The 15,565-nt window shown below is 44.6% G+C and overlaps 1 protein-coding gene across 1 annotated transcript in view; it reads left to right on the forward strand.

Moving 5' to 3' along the window:
* Positions 1-6,537: 6,537 nt before the first annotated feature.
* KSR2 (kinase suppressor of ras 2) overlaps positions 6,538-15,565 on the forward strand; it is a 65,355-nt gene continuing 56,327 nt past the window's right edge. Inside the window, exons 1-2 of the mRNA XM_015821963.1 lie at positions 6,538-6,672; positions 9,520-9,670. Of these exons, the coding sequence (XP_015677449.1) occupies positions 6,667-6,672; positions 9,520-9,670 (157 nt within the window). The 5' untranslated portion in view covers positions 6,538-6,666. The remainder of the gene's footprint in view (positions 6,673-9,519; positions 9,671-15,565) is intronic.

Below are 15,565 nucleotides of genomic sequence, written 5' to 3' on the forward strand. Positions count from 1 at the left end.
AGGAGGAGGCACCATTAAGAAACTTTTGCTTGAAAGAACTTTGGGGAGGAGGGAGATTTAAAATGGCTCAAGACTTGTGGAACTAAAGTCATTCACAGGGATTCATCCATCACTGGAGGTTTTTAAGAAGAGACTGGACAGCCACTTATCTGGAATGGTATATATAGTGTCTCTTGTTTGAGCAGGGGTCTAGACTAGGTCACTTCCAGCTTTATTCTGATTGATTGATTGATTGATATTGGAAAAAATGATTGTATTGTGAGATTCCTTCCTTCCTTCCTTCCTTCCTTCCTTCCTTCCTTCCTTCCTTCCTTCCTTCCTTCCTTCCTTCCTTCCTTCCTTCCTTCCTTCCTTCCTTCCTTCCTTTTTGTTCTCCTTCCTTCCTCATTCTTTGTTCCCTTCCCTTCCCAGTTACGGGACTTGGGTTTGGCTAGTCTAAAAAGAAGAAGAAATAGAGGAGACATGATAGCAGTCTTCCAGTATTTGAGGGGCTGCCACAAAGAAGAGGGGGTCAGGTTGTTCACCAGAGCACCAGAGGAAAGGAGGAGAAACAATGGTTGGAAACTGATCAAGGAGAGAAGCAAGCTGGAATTAAGGAGAAACTTCCTGACAGTGAGGACAATCAACCCGTGGAACTGCTTGCCTCCAGAAATTGTGGGCGTTCCATCACTGGAGATTTTTAAGAGGAGATTGGATATTCACCTGTCTGAGACAGTATAGGTTCTCCTGCTTGAGCAGGGGGCTGGACTAGAAGACCTCCATAGTCCCTTCCAGCTCTGCTCTGCTCTGCTCTGCTCTGCTCTGCTCTGCTCTATTCTATTCTATTCTATTCTATTCTATTCTATTCTATTCTATTCTAAAGCAGAACTCGGTTCAGCCATGGGAGCTCTCCAAGGTAGTTTTGTTTTCCATCCTGCCAAATGTTTTTTTTTCTTCTTCTTCCTTTTACATGGCAGTTGTGTGCTGGGGAGCGTATGACCTGTCCGTCTCAGGTGTTCCATCAACAGCATCTCTCTCTCTCTCTCTCTCTCTCTCTCTTTTGTTTTTACTTTTTCCATTCCCCGTCCTCCCTCCCTCCCTCCTTCTCTGGCTCAGTCTTTGTTTTGGTGAGATCTTAATCGCCTGGCTGGGCCAAGCAGGGGAGCCGTTTCCAGCCGGGCTGACGTCAGTGTGGCTCCATCAATTACCTGGCACTAGGCACTGGGGAAGAGGTGCAGCTGTCGTCCTTCTCCCTGGCGACAGGCAGGCTTCTCACCACGCTAGCTGGGCTTGCTTCGGGAATTTACGCGAGGTGGCCCTGGGCAGCTCAGCAGCCACGGCACCTGGGGTTAGCCCTCTCCTGCCTCCCCAGGTGTCTCCAAGTTGAAGGGATCAGGTGTGCTCGCACATCTGTGGGAGCTCAAGGCAATCTAGGCCTGGGAAGACTATCCCTTAGGCCTGACCGAGGGGGGGGTGTCACGTGTGGTTGTCAACCCAACAGTAGAAGAGAACTATTTTGGAGAAGTCCAGAGGTGGCTTCGGTGGCCTGTTTTCTGGGGTGGAGATATGTCACATAGCATGTGGAGCCAGGCCGGATTCACGCCACACGCTAAACATTTGGGGAAAAGCTACCTAGTCCTCAGCGTATGACCGCAGTTGAGCCCAACCTTTATGTTGCTAAGCGGGGCAGTCGTTAAGAGAATTTTGCCCCTTTTGTATGACTTTTCTTGCCACAGTTGCATCTGAATTTGGATCATGTGACTATGGAGACGTTGCAATGGTCGTAAGTGTGAAAAAGTCACTTTTTTCAATGCCCTTGTAAGCTTCGGTCACTAAATGAACTCTTGTAAGTTGAGCACTACCTGTGTTGACAATTCTTTGTAAGGTGCATAGGACATAGACCACAATCCGGGCCTTCACAGCGGTGGAGCACCCTCCCTCTATAAATACAGATGTCCTGATCCAGCTTACATCTCAAAAATCAAAGCAAAAGCACAAATCAAACTGCGCTGTTGGCCCTCAGCTGTTTTCAGAGGCTCCATTTACGTGGTTTTTATCTAGCATTACCTTTTCCTTAAACGTTTCTTTAACCTGCTGCTATTTTGAAATTGCCATTTTTCTCATCTCTGAAAGCCCCTCCGGTTTTATTTATGGGTATTTTGCCGACTTTCAAGTTGTTTCCATTACTGGTTTTGTTTTATGTTGTTTTCTTCTCTATTAGATTGTTTTACCGGTTGTTGTAAGCTATCCTGGGAGGATAATTTCGCTTGAACGGTGGCTTAAAAGCTCTATATTAAAATGCTTGTCGGTTGTGGGAAAAAAAAAACAACCTCATCCAGGATCAGAGATTGAATGGGGCTGAGTGCAAGATACTAGGAGAATAAAAGCATTCTTCTCTGGCTCGCTGATGGGTTACCCAGAGATTTTGCTTTGGCTACGGTAGGACACACAAAACTTCCTCCAATTTCCTCCAATCTAGCGGAGTTGTACAATTCTCAGTCCTCGCCTATATTTATCCTTTCCCCCTTTTTCCTCTCATCACAGCGATGGTGCTTCAGCATCACATGCTCAACACACTGTAGTCATGCCGTGGTGCAATTAGGTAATTTTAGACTCGGGAGCTGATTATCTTATGCCCTCAGCTTCTCCCGAGACGTTAATTATTCTGATGCATATTTATTTCTCCTCCAAACAAATCATGTTTTAGGATGCAATCTAGGTCGGTCACCAGGACCAGAGGTTTTGTCTTCTGAGGTTTTGGACTTGTGCTGGACCCCATCTTCAGGGAACTTCTCTCTAACAGTAGCATGGCATTTGCTACTAAGATTGTTGGCTGAGCAGGTACAAAGACAGCCGGGGAAATGATTGAAGCCTGGGAAACGGGCCCTTTGTCAATCAACAGGAGTGCTGATTTAACCACCAGTTTATCTGGTACTTAGGAACTGAGTAATGACTTAACAGCCGGCCACCAACACCCCAATCAGCAAATAAAAAGCCACAGGCAGCCAGGCCTCACGTAAATACTACACATAGAATAGCCCAAAACATACATTTTGGTAGAGAGAAGTTCCCTAAGGATGGGCTCCAACACGAATCCACAAGCTCGGAAGGCTAAACTTCTGGTCCCAGTGACTGATCTAAATTGGATCCTGCGAAATTATCCTGGGATCTGTACTGTACATTTGCCTTCCTTTGTGAAATAATGTTTTCCAGCAAGCCGTTCCTCAGTTAAAACGCACGGGGGAAGTTTTGATCTGCCCAGACTTCAGTTGAAATAACAGCTTCGGTTTGCAATATTTCTATCGCTAGCTCTGGAAACAATTCTGCAGAATTTACTCTGATCCCCTTCCTCATTCTGACAGTCTGGAATAACCCTTCCCTGGAAAATGGAAGATTCTGATTATTATTATTATTTATTTTATTTTTATTTATTAAATTTATATACCGCCCTATCTCCCTTGCGGGACTCAGGGCGGTGAACAGGCGATACTAAAAACCACGAATAAATAAATAATTTCTGTTTTAAAATCGAATTGATTGTGAAAGAGGTTGGGATAGGCCTCAACCAGACAGCTTCCCGTAAGATCGGAAAGGCTAAATGTTTTTGCCAAGGGTGCTCCAAAGCCAGAACATTTCGGGAGCAGACTATTTTGCTGCGGCAGGGGTCTAGTCCATGGGGAGGAAGGCACACCCGAGTGTATGAACATGTCTATCTAGAATGCCTGCTTCAGTGATGGTTGAAGGCCTTGCAGTCTGGCAAAGAAATGGATTTTGTGTTTTGTGCCTGGACAAGCTATAGCCATTAGACCTGGTTTGTGAATGGATGAGAATGAATAGGAGAAGGGATGTAGGTCTTTGAGACAAATGTCCAGTCACAATAATTAAAAAAACCCAAGAACTTTTTAACAGAGATATTTTAGTACATACTCTGGTGTTGTTGTTGTTTTAAAAAACATCACTCTTCCAAAGCTGATCACTGTCCTATAAAGCAGGGGTCCCCAACCCCCGGGCTGTGGACCAGTACCGGGCCGCAGCAGGCCAGCAACCGGTCCGCACAAACAAGCAAAGCCCCATCTGTGGGATGCAGGCAGCACAGAAAACCACGCACCCTCCGGTCCGCGGAAAAACCTTCCTCCACGGATCCAGTCCCTGGTGTCCAAAAGTTTGGGGGACCTCTGCTATAAAGAAATTGGGTGGTTTAAACCCATGGAGGAAGGACTGAGAACCAAATTAAGGTGCTGGGCAGAAAATTTGGTCTCCAACTAAGAAACAGGTTAATTGGAATATGAAAGTTTGGGTTTATTCTTTGATTACGATTCATGGTTTGTTAGCAGATGAAAAGCCAAGCATTCTAACTTGGTCAAATTGAGGAGGGGAATGACATCTTTACCTTCCTAATTCGTTATTGGCTTTCCCTGACAAAAGAGGGCAAGGCCCCTAGAAGTGTTTCTGCTGGCCTTTTGTTTTCCCGTGAAACTCCACTCAATTAAATGTTTGTTCATTTGTTATCATTTTATATCAGGACCTAATACAGTTTTGTTCGTAATCCATTCCCTTAACCAAATAGCCACTCTCATTTTTGCAAACTGCTTTGCAAAGGCTGTTTACTTTAAAAAAGAAGATAGATCTACTGAAAATTTGTCAACAAGGCTTTTTTTTTTTAAATTATATTTATAAATCCCCTCTCTACTTTGCTGGTGAAGTGTGATAAGCAGATTGTGTGAATAGGGCTTAGGTATCCGATGGAGGAGGACTGTCAGGTGCGTGAAGAAAAAAAAAGTTCTCATTAAATATGGAAATAGAATTGAGAAAGCTGATAAAGTTACAAGGCCTCAGTTCTCACTGTGACCTTTGCAGGCGCCACGTACCCGCCGATACATAATTTGGAGTCTGTTACCCTCCATGCCCTACCTAATTTTATTATTTTCTAAAGTCTCCTTTAATTTAAAAGAAATAATTGGGAAGCTAGCACGAAACCAATCTAACTGCCAGCCTCAAGCATAACATTTTATTTCTCATTAGGTTTCCGGAGTTTGCTTATATTTCGTGCACATTTCTTTAAAATAATACTGATGGTGTGCAACTGGGTTGTGCTCACGCGTGTGTCCAGCATCTTCACCTCTCAGCAAAGAGGCACGAACTGAATTGGATAGCCAGTTTGGTGTAATGCTGAAGGTGCTAGCCTAGAAACCAGGTGACTGAGTTCTAGTCCCACTTTAGCTTTGAACGGTGGCTGGGTGACTGAGTGCAGTCCCTCTGCCTCAGCCCTGCCCAACTCACAGGGTTGTTGCTGTTTGTAAAAACAGGAAGAAGAAGGAGCATCGTGTATGTTTGCTGCTTTGAGTAATGTATAAAGTAATAACGATGGGGTAAAAAGCTAATAAATAAAGAAATACGTTGGCAGAGCTCAAGTGAAAAGACTCTGGTTGAAGTCCTCCCTCAGCCAAGAAGCTGTCTGTGGGACTTTGGATCAGTCCCTTCCTCTGAAGGCAAATTCCAAGTGATCCATTGGAGAAGGGGCTGGACTAGGACTGGGGGGTCCCAGGTTCTGGTCCTCCCTTTGGCATGGGAGCATTCTGGATCATCTCCATCAACCTCAGCATCAGTGTGTAGTAGGGCTGAAGGTGCTAGAACCAGGTCCTAGTCCCCCCTCAGCCACAGAAGCATCTGGAGGACTTAGGGCCCTCTCTCACGTCAAGACGCAGAATGCTGTTGAACTAGGAGCAGAAATCCCCCACGTTCTCATCCTCTAATGAACAGCAGGAATAACCTTGAGGTACAGGAGGAACAGATCCAACCAAGGCAATGTTTGAAATCTGAATCTGGGGCAGAACCATGATTAGAGTCAGTGTCTCAGACATGACCCTTGCCAGTTCTCATTGGTGGGAGTGGGTCGATGGGCAGGGAGCACGTTCAGACTTGCAAGATTTTGCGACTCCAACCCTATAAACCAAGTGGTGTTGGCATTCATGTCTCTGGTCTCCCAATCTGGCCTTTGACCCCTCCCTTGGGCTCAGCCTGGTCATCTCCTACAGCTGAGCTGGTCGGCTGGAAAGCCGACAGCCCGGGTTTGAGACCCCAGCACTGCGTGATGCGTGAGTTCCCGTCACTAGCTCCAGCTCCTGCCAAACCTAGTAGTTTGAAAGCGTGCAAATGTGAGTAGATCAATAGGTACCACTTCAGTGGGAAGCTTGTCCAAAGATGCTTCTGTGGCCATGTGGCCGGCACAACTGTCTGCCAGAGGTGCACGGAGCGCCGTTATCTTCCCACCGAAGTGGTACCTATTGATCTACTCACATTTGCATGCTTTCAAACTGCTAGGTTTGGCAGGAGCTGGAGCTAGTGACGAGAGCTCGCACAGACACGATTGGGCAGGAAAACCTTTATCTTTACCTTTTTTTGCATATACACTCATTCACTCAACATTGGCTACCCACATAATAGGACAGCGGGGAGGGAAACATAGGAAACTTGTGCTTGGGGTGGCAGGGAATAATCGCCTTCGTTCATCCCGGCTTCTCCCCTAACCCTCCCTCTCCTTCTCTTTTTCAGAGTAAGCTGGTGAAATACTTCAGCCGCCAGCTCTCCTGCAAAAGGAAGGTGTCTCTGCAGGAGCGAAATGCCAAGCTGGAGGGCTTCCCACAGCTCTGGCACTGGTTCCGCATCGTCAACATCCGCAAGGAGGTCATGGAGGTGAGCGAGACCTGGATGGCAGCAGTTCCTGCTTCCTGTTTCCCTCAACATTCCTAGTTCCGGTTGCTCTTCTTCCCTCCTTGCCCCATCAGTCCATCCTTACAGCCTAATTAGAGCTGCCAGCTTAGGGTCGTGTTCTCTCCTCCAGTTGACTTAATTTGTTTTTGAGAGATCTTTGATACTCCCTGAGCTTGGCTGTTTTCTTGCAGATGTTTCTTTCTCCAACTCGGTAGCTGAGCAGCTCTTGTGATGTCACCTAATTTGGGTAATGAAACGTCTGCAAGAAAACATATAAGGAACCATGGCTGGAATTGGGTATGTCTAGTCTAATGAAGAGAAGGGACATGATAGCAGTCTTCCAATATCTCAGGGGCTGCCCCAAAGAAGAGGGAGTCAAGCTATTCTCCAAAGCACCTGAAGGAAGGATGAGAAGCAATTGGTGGAAACTAGTCAAGGAGAGAAGCAACCTAGAACTAAGGAGAAACTTCCTGATAGTTAGGACAATGAACCAGTGGAACAACCTGCCTCCAGAAGCGGTGAATGCTCCAACACTGGAAGTTTTTAAGAAGAGATTAGGCAGCCATTTATCTGAAATGGTATAGGGATTCCTGCCTGAGCAGGGGGTTGGACCAGATTACCTCCAAGGTCCCTTCCAACTTTATTATTATTATTATTATTATTATTATTATTATTATTATTATTATTATTATTATTATTATTATTATTATTATTAAAACAACCAAACTCAGTACCAAGGACTCCACAGTCCTCTTCCCCCTCCTCTCCGCAAACCCCACTCCCTTCTAGCACTGATGATGTTACCTAGTTAGGTAATGAAACATACTAACCTTGAGTTGAGAAGATTAATGTGGGCGTGAAAGACCAGGTCCACGCAAGCAGGTCCAGTTAAACTGATGTATTGCTACTCAGGCCTATGCACAGGAATTACAGGTTTAGAAACATCATCAGCATCATCATAAAGTTGGAAGGGACCTTGGAGGTCATCTAGTCCAACCCCCTGCTCAGGCAGGAAACCCTATACCATTTCAGACAAATGGCTGTCCAGTCTCTTCTTAAAAACTTCCAGTGTTGGAGCATTCACCGCTTCTGGAGGCAGGTTGTTCCACTGGTTAAATTGTCCTCACTGTCAGGAAGTTTCTCCTTAGTTCCAGGTTGCTTCTCTCCATGCTTAGTTTCCATCCGTTGCTTCTTGTCCTGCCTCCAGGCGCTTTGGAGAATGAAATGTAAATAAACAAATAATGTAATAATAAGAATAACCCTGTGAACTGTTTACCCAGTTTTTATTATAAAGCATCCATTATTGCTGTAATTCTTGTAAAACCTCTGTAAATTCTTGATTGTGGCAACATACAAATATGATATAGAAACATAGATAAAAAGGACCTGATGTTGATTGATGGCTTCCCAGAAGCTATAACACAGATAATTGGAGAAGGGCAGAGAGAAAAACAACGTGGACAATCTCATTGAGACAAGAATGAAAAATGCTTTTATTTAAATACCAATCTAAAACAATTCAGTACATTTCATTGATATTCCCCATATATTGAGCATTAACAATTTATGTCACATTAACAATTTCAGTTCTCCACAACTTTTCAGATATGTTATGGGCTGTATGCAACTCTGGATAAAGATGTAAATTTCTAGGTTCATTTCTTTTCCTGCAGAGGAAGGAGACAATTCTTAAATCAGGGGTAGTCAACCTTGGCTCTTTTATGCTGGCTCAGGAATTCTGGGAGTTGAAGTCCATGAGTCATAAAAGAGCCAAGGTTGACTACCCCTGTCTTAAATGGTGTATTTTTTCAAGTGCATGATTGCAACAGAAACACAAGAGGGCAGCAGTGCTCCATCTTACTGAAGGTTGCAGGGAGGAGACAGACAAACAGACAGACAGTCTAGGGAGGGAGAAAGAGGGAGAGGAAGAGAGAAAGAGAAAGAGAAAGAGAAAGAGAGAGAGACTAATTTTTACAGCTCCAAATGAGGGGTTTGCATTATGATGTTCATCATAATAAGAGTTACTTGTGCAAGTGGTACAAGGAAGAGCAATCTACTGAGTAAAATTGTGTGGTTATTAGTAAAATTACATTTTCTCTCTATCTGAAGTCTACCCATTGTTGCATCAAACTCTGCCTTTTGCAATTTCTCAAGTTTTCTTTTGTTACGAAAGAATCTTCTGTTTTTCTATGTGATTTTCAGGGTAACTGAATTTATTTTGAATTTCGCTCGGTGGTCCTTTGAGAGCTGGCTTTAGAGGTGATGGGAAGTACATCTGTTGGTATTCCTATTTTGGGGGGGACTATTTTCCCCCCATCTCTTTGGAAACTCCTGGCTGCCCAGATTTCCCATCCTGAAAAGCCAACAGAAGAGAATATTTCTAGTTCAGGGTTGAACTACGGAGTTCTTGGTTCTCTCTGAGCTTAGTAATTTTTTTGCAGATTTTCTGGCTAACTTTCTAACTATGCAGACATTAATCATGTTGATCAGCCATCAAGAGACACATAAACCATGTTTACATACTGTAACTGTCACAAACGTGAGTCAGTTGTCAAACATCCAACTGTAAATCCCTGTTGCAGGTGTCCTAAGTGTGAAAAATGGTCCTTTTTTCAGTGCCGTTGTAACTTGGAACGATCACTAAGTGAACTGTTAGTAAGTCAAAGACTAATAGCCGTATTCCATGTTGCAACCTTGTTTTGCAGGACTCTTTTCACCCATTAACGTTCCTCACAGGGGCGAGTTTTAGCCGGTGAGCCCCCCCCCTCCGTTGCTAATCTCCCTAACTGATTAAATCTCCTTACCGGCTCTTTCTCTCTCTTCCTTTAGGAAATCGCCTCTGGGCAACTGAGTCTGGAAGACCTTTTAGAGATGACAGACGAGCAGGTCTGCAAGACGGTGGAGAAATTTGGGGCTAACTGGGAAGAATGCGCCCGACTCAACGCCTCGCTCTCCTGCCTCCGGAACGTGTACAAGTCAGGTGCGGGAGAATCCAACGGCCTTCCCTTTGGTCAAACCCCGGTGTCTGGCTCTGCTGTGCAGCTCCAGCACCCTGTCCAGCATTGTTCATAATAATAGTAATAGTAGTAATAGTAATAATAATAATAATACAAAGACCTACAAACAAAAATAGAACGACTGTGGCAAAGGCAAGCCAGGGTGGTACCAATAGTAATAGGCACCTTGGGTGCAATCCCAAAACAACTGGAGCACCACTTGAACACCATCATCGGCATTGACAAATTCGCCATTAGTCAATTGCAAAAGGCGGCCTTACTAGGAACTCTTCCATCCTGTGACGAGATCTGTAATACCATCAAACATCCACATCTGCCTATCCCAGGTCCTGGGTAAGGACTCGATAGGTAGACAAAAATGCCAAATCCAGTCTGAACATCTGGCTGACTGTGCGATGTTCAATAACAACAATAATAATAATAATAATAAAGTTGGAAGGCACCTTGGAGGTCATCTAGTCCAACCCCCTGCTCAGGCAGGAAACCCTATACCATTTCAGACAAATGGCTGTCCAGTCTCTTCTTAAAAACTTTCAGTGTTGGAGCATTCACCGCTTCTGGAGGCAGGTGGTTCCACTGGCTAATTGTTCTTACTGTCAGGAAATTTCTCCTTAGTTCTAGGTAGCATCTCTCCTTGATTGGTTTCTATCTGTTGCTTCTTGTCCTGCCTTCAGGCGCTTTGGAGAATAGCTTGACTCCCTCTTCTTTGGGGCAGCCCATGAGATATTGGAACACTGCTATCATGTCACCCCTAGTCCTTCTCTTCCTTCAGCTAGACTTGACCCAGAAATTTCTTTTTGGACCCAGTCCAAATCAGTAAATCACAACCAAAAAAGCCACATTGTAGGCTGCATGCCTCTGATGAAGTGACCTAACTAGAGCATCTACCTTTTAATAAAAATTGTTCATTTGGAAAGGTTTTTTAATAGCCATTAGACTCTGCTGCTTTGGCGTCTTTTGAACAGTAGAGGGCGCTATAGCATAACTGAATTTCAGAGATGATCTGCAACTTATTTAAGACAGATTTAATATATCAATATGTATGTTTTGTGTGTGTGTATGTATGTATATGTATCAACTTATTTAAAATATCAATATATATATGTTTATATCAGTATATTTAGATACATTTAGATATATTTCATTGACAAGAACAGATTCTGGCTTGTAGGGTAGACTTTCAATCCAATTGACATGGATGCCTGTCCACCAGGAGCTGTAAGTTGATGAACTGATTATGTTCCACCAAGTTACTATTGTCTTTTAATGACCATGTAGATCAGGGGTCTTCAAACTCGGCCCTTTTATGACTTGTGGACTTCAACTCCCAGAATTCCTCAGCCAGGCACGTGTTTTTGAGTTACAGTGTTTCTCTCAAGATGAAGTCTCTCTTAAATTGACTCAAATTCTTGGTGACTTCCTAGCCATAACAGATTAACAGAGTTGGAAGGGACCTCAGAGGTCTTCTAGTCCAACCCCCTGCTCAAGCAAAAGACCCTATAGCATTCCGGACAAACGGCTGTCCAATCTCTTCTTGAAAACCTCCCTACGCATGAAGGGATATGGAACCGGTCAGAGACTTTTCTTCCACCTTCCCATCCAGCCCATGGTCGCAAGATTTGCTAGTGATCTATATCCCATCCGGTGTGTGATCTTAATAATAATAATAATAATAATAATAATAATAATAATAATAATAATAATAATAATAATAATAATAATAATAATAATAATAATAAAGTTGGAAGGCACCTTGGAGGTCATCTAGTCCAACCCCCTGCTCAGGCAGGAAACCCTATACCATTTCGGACAAATGGCTGTCCAGTCTCTTCTTAAAAACTTCCAGTGTTGGAGCATTCACCGCTTCTGGAGGCAGGTGGTTCCACTGGTTCATTGTTCTCACTGTCAATTGTTCTCACTTTCTCCTTAGTTCTAGGTTGCTTCTCTCCTTGATTTTAGTTTCCCCCCGTTGCTTCTTGTCCTGCCTTCAGGCGCTTTGGAGAATAGCTTGACTCCCTCTTCTTTGGGGCAGCCCCTGAGATATTGGAAGACTGCCATCATGTCCCCCCCTCATCCTTCTCTTCATTAAACTGGACATACCCAATTCCAGCAACCGTTCTTTATATGTTTTAGCCTCCAGTCCCCTAATCATCTTGGTTGCTCTTCTCTGCACTCTTTCTAGAGTCTCAACATCTTTTTTACGTCGTGGTGACCAAGATTCCTTAAATCTTTTTTTTCCCCCACTCTGCCACTGCCCATTAAAATCTTCCACTACGCTCTCAAATGAACTCAAATGTTTTTTTGCCCTCCCTTTGCTTTATGTCAGGGGAGGACCGGGGCGGGTGTGGGTGGGTGGGGGAAACGGGGAAAGTGGCGCTTCCAGGAAGGGGGGAGAGGAAGAAATTAAATTCTGCCTGCCTGCATTGATTTCACGCTACCAAGCTGGCAGAACAGAAGCAGCCAGCTGTAATTGTGTCCTGGGAAAACCCGATTCAACTTTATGCCGTGCTCCTGTTCAGGAAGGAAGGTGGCTCTGGAGCCTTTTTATGTTAAAAAGGGAAGAACTCTCCCCCCGTCATTATACTTCCAGTCGCATTTGATTCTTCCCTCAGCTGTTCTTCCTTCCCGCCTTCCTTCAGGCATGACATTAAATTTGTCCCTCATATAAAAATAAAAAAGGAAAGGAAAGGAAAGCAGCTTGCCTGTGGCTCAGCTGCCCATTTTTACTTAGGGCTCAGAGAGGAGAGACTTTTGGGCTATCTGGTTTGAACACAACTGGCCAGCAAAACTTTAGCTTTTTTTTTGTTTTAAAAAAATCAAGGTTCTAGTCTTCATGATTATGAAGATCAACCGGGAATGGAAGAAACTCAACTAATAATAATAATAATAATAATAATAATAATAATAATGATGATGATGATGATGATGATGATGATGATAATAATAATAAAGTTGGAAGGGACCTTGGAGGTCATCTAGTCCAACCCCCTGCTCAGGCAGGAAACTCTATCCCATTTCAGACAAATGGCTGTCCAGTCTCTTCTTAAAAACTTCCAGTGTTGGAGCATTCACCGCTTCTGGAGGCAGGTTGTTCCACTGGTTAATTGTTCTCACTGTCAGGAAGTTTCTCCTTAGTTCCAGGTTGCTTCTCTCCTTGATCAGTTTCCATCCGTTGCTTCTTGTCCTGCCTTCAGGTGCTTTGGAGAATAGCTTGACTCCCTCTTCTTTGGGGCAGCCCCTGAGATATTGGAACACTGCTATCATGTCCCCCCTCGTCCTTCTCTTCATTAAACTAGACATACCCAATTCCAGCAACTGTTCCTTATATGTTTTAGCCTCCAGTCCCCTAATCATCTTTGTTGCTCTTCTCTGCACTCTTTCGAGAGTCTCAGCATCTTTTTTACATCGTGGTACTTGATACTTGACTCATGTATAAGACAAGACGTATAAGAAGCTCTTACGAGGGAATTAGCTCTGTCCTAAACGAAAAGAAGGATTAGGGGGGACATGATCACTGTCTTCCAGTATTTGAGGGTCTGTCACAGAGAAGAGGGGCCTGGCTCTTTTCCCAAGCACAAGAGGGCAGGACAAGGAGTAATGGGGGGGAACCTGTTAAAGAGAGATTTAACCAAGAAGTAAGGAGAAATTTTCAGACAGGGAGAACAATTAATCAGTGGAATAGCTTGCCTCCCAGAGCAATGGGTGCTCCATCCCTGCAGGTTTTCAAGAGAAGATGGGACAGCCGTTCATCCAAGATGGAATAGGGTCTCCTGCCTTGAGCAAAGGGTTGGACTAGAAGACCTCTGAGGTCCCTTTCCAGCCTTTGATTCCCTCTCCTATGCCCTAATCCTGTCCAACCGGCTAAAAAGCCTCCTACTCTGATTAACAGTCATTATTTTTCCCTCAATATCACGCTCCGGCGATTAGGTTTATTTTCACACGGTCACTGATCCCTTTTGAAGAGAGGTCACAGGAATCGAACCCGGGACCTTCCCCGCGTGGAAAGCCGAAAGCCTTGTTGTTGAGCTGGGGTCCTGCTTTGACATTTCTGCCTGCATTTTTATTTTCAGCCTCTCAGTGTAGGTACGCTTCCACTCAGAACTGTCTTGCTTCAATGGTTAAAGCAGTCAGCTTGCTTAAACTACGGAGTTTGGTCGACGGGGCTAAGTGTGACTTAGCGTGTGTGCGTTTTGCAGCATGGGTGTGTTTGTGTGTGTGTGTGTGTTTAACAGCAAGTTTCTAATTCTTGAGGCACTAGCTCTTGAACGTGAAGCCAGCCCCCCCCCACCATCTCCCCATGGTTCCAGAGATAAGGAGATTTGGCCGAGATTTAGCATCCCCAGACAGGGCGACATCTTCAAATGCAATCTTGAAATACGGCTGCTTTCTCTTTAAAACACTTTTTTGCATCTTGTTTTAAGCTGCAAGAGATGGAAGAGCCAAGACTGATATTAATAAATTAGGATAAGGGGCAATGTCAGTATCAGTTAATGAGTCATTAATTAGGGCCATTCAATTTCCTAGGACAGATCTCCACGGGAATAATGTGCTGGCGGGGAGCAGGGAGGGGAGGGGGGGGCATAGCCCGTTCCGTAGGCTTCCTCCCGTCCTGCAGGGAGTAAGAAGCTAAAATATCTGATATTTCTGCATCTAGATGTAGCAGGGAAACGATCCCACTTCCTTTCAGATGTTTCGGAACTACAGGCCCCCAGAATTTCTTGCTGTCTGGGTATGATCGGATCTGAAGCCTAGAAGAGCACTTGTGTTAGGGCATATTGTAAAAAAAATACTGAGACTCTGGAAAGATTGCAGAGAAGAGCAACAAAGATGATTAGGAGGCTAAAACATATGAAGAACGGTGGCAGGAATTGGGTCTGTCTAGTCTAAGGAAAAGAAGGACTCCAGGTGACATGACAGCAGTGTTCCAATATTTGAGGGGCTGCCACAAAGAAGATGGGTGTGTGTGTGTGTCAACTTATTCTCCAAAGTACCTGAAGGACAAGAAACAATGGTTGGAAATCAATCAAGGAGAGAATCAACCTAGAACTAAGGAGAAATAGGCATGCCCCCTTCAGTATTTTTGTGTCTATGGTTAGGACCCAAAATTTTAGAAGGAAGGAAGGAAGGAAGGAAGGAAGGAAGGAAGGAAGGAAGGAAGGAAGGAAGGAAGGAAGGGCAAGGGAAGGGGAGAATGGTGAGAGGAAGGAAAGGGAGAGGAGAGGAGAGGGAAAAGGAAAGGAAATAGAGAAAGGAAATAGAGAAAGGAAAGGAAAGGAAAGGAAAAGAACAGAAAGGAAATAGAGAAAGGAAATAGAGAAAGGAAAGGAAAGGAGGGGAAAGGAAAGGAAAGGAAAGGAAAGGAAAGCTCACGGTTGACCTGGCCCTTCCTCTTGGACTAATTAAATAAGTCTCCCCATGAAGCTGGGCAAGTGAGACAGAAGATGGATATCAGAGTACTTAACAAGTGAAGAACAGGAGGCTGCATGGACTTCACGCCGCTGTGTTTGTAGACTTTACGGTTCCGTGTCACGAAGAAAAGGTCACCCGTGTCGCCACGCTCTCAGCTCCTCAGGATGGCTGCTTGGCAGATGAGCTTTCCACGCCTGCCCTAGTGATGGATATGGGGAGCGGGGATCAGAGGATGTCTGTCAGGGGAGAACTGCATGCATACATATCCACGTTTCCCACCCCACACACACTTTTCCCATAGAGATTTGCCCAGCCCTCCCTCTCCCCCCCAGAGCATCCGTGCCTGCAATTTTGGCAACGGCGTTGGGTTCTCCACCCTTGGCTGGCAGAGATGGAAATTGTTAACGGCGGAAATTATTAATCGGCTTCCTCTCCTTTCTTTTCATATC

This window comes from Protobothrops mucrosquamatus, unplaced genomic scaffold (genome assembly GCF_001527695.2).
Source record: "Protobothrops mucrosquamatus isolate PMUCROS unplaced genomic scaffold, P.Mucros_1.0 scaffold1439, whole genome shotgun sequence".
Lineage (NCBI taxonomy): Eukaryota > Metazoa > Chordata > Lepidosauria > Squamata > Viperidae > Protobothrops > Protobothrops mucrosquamatus.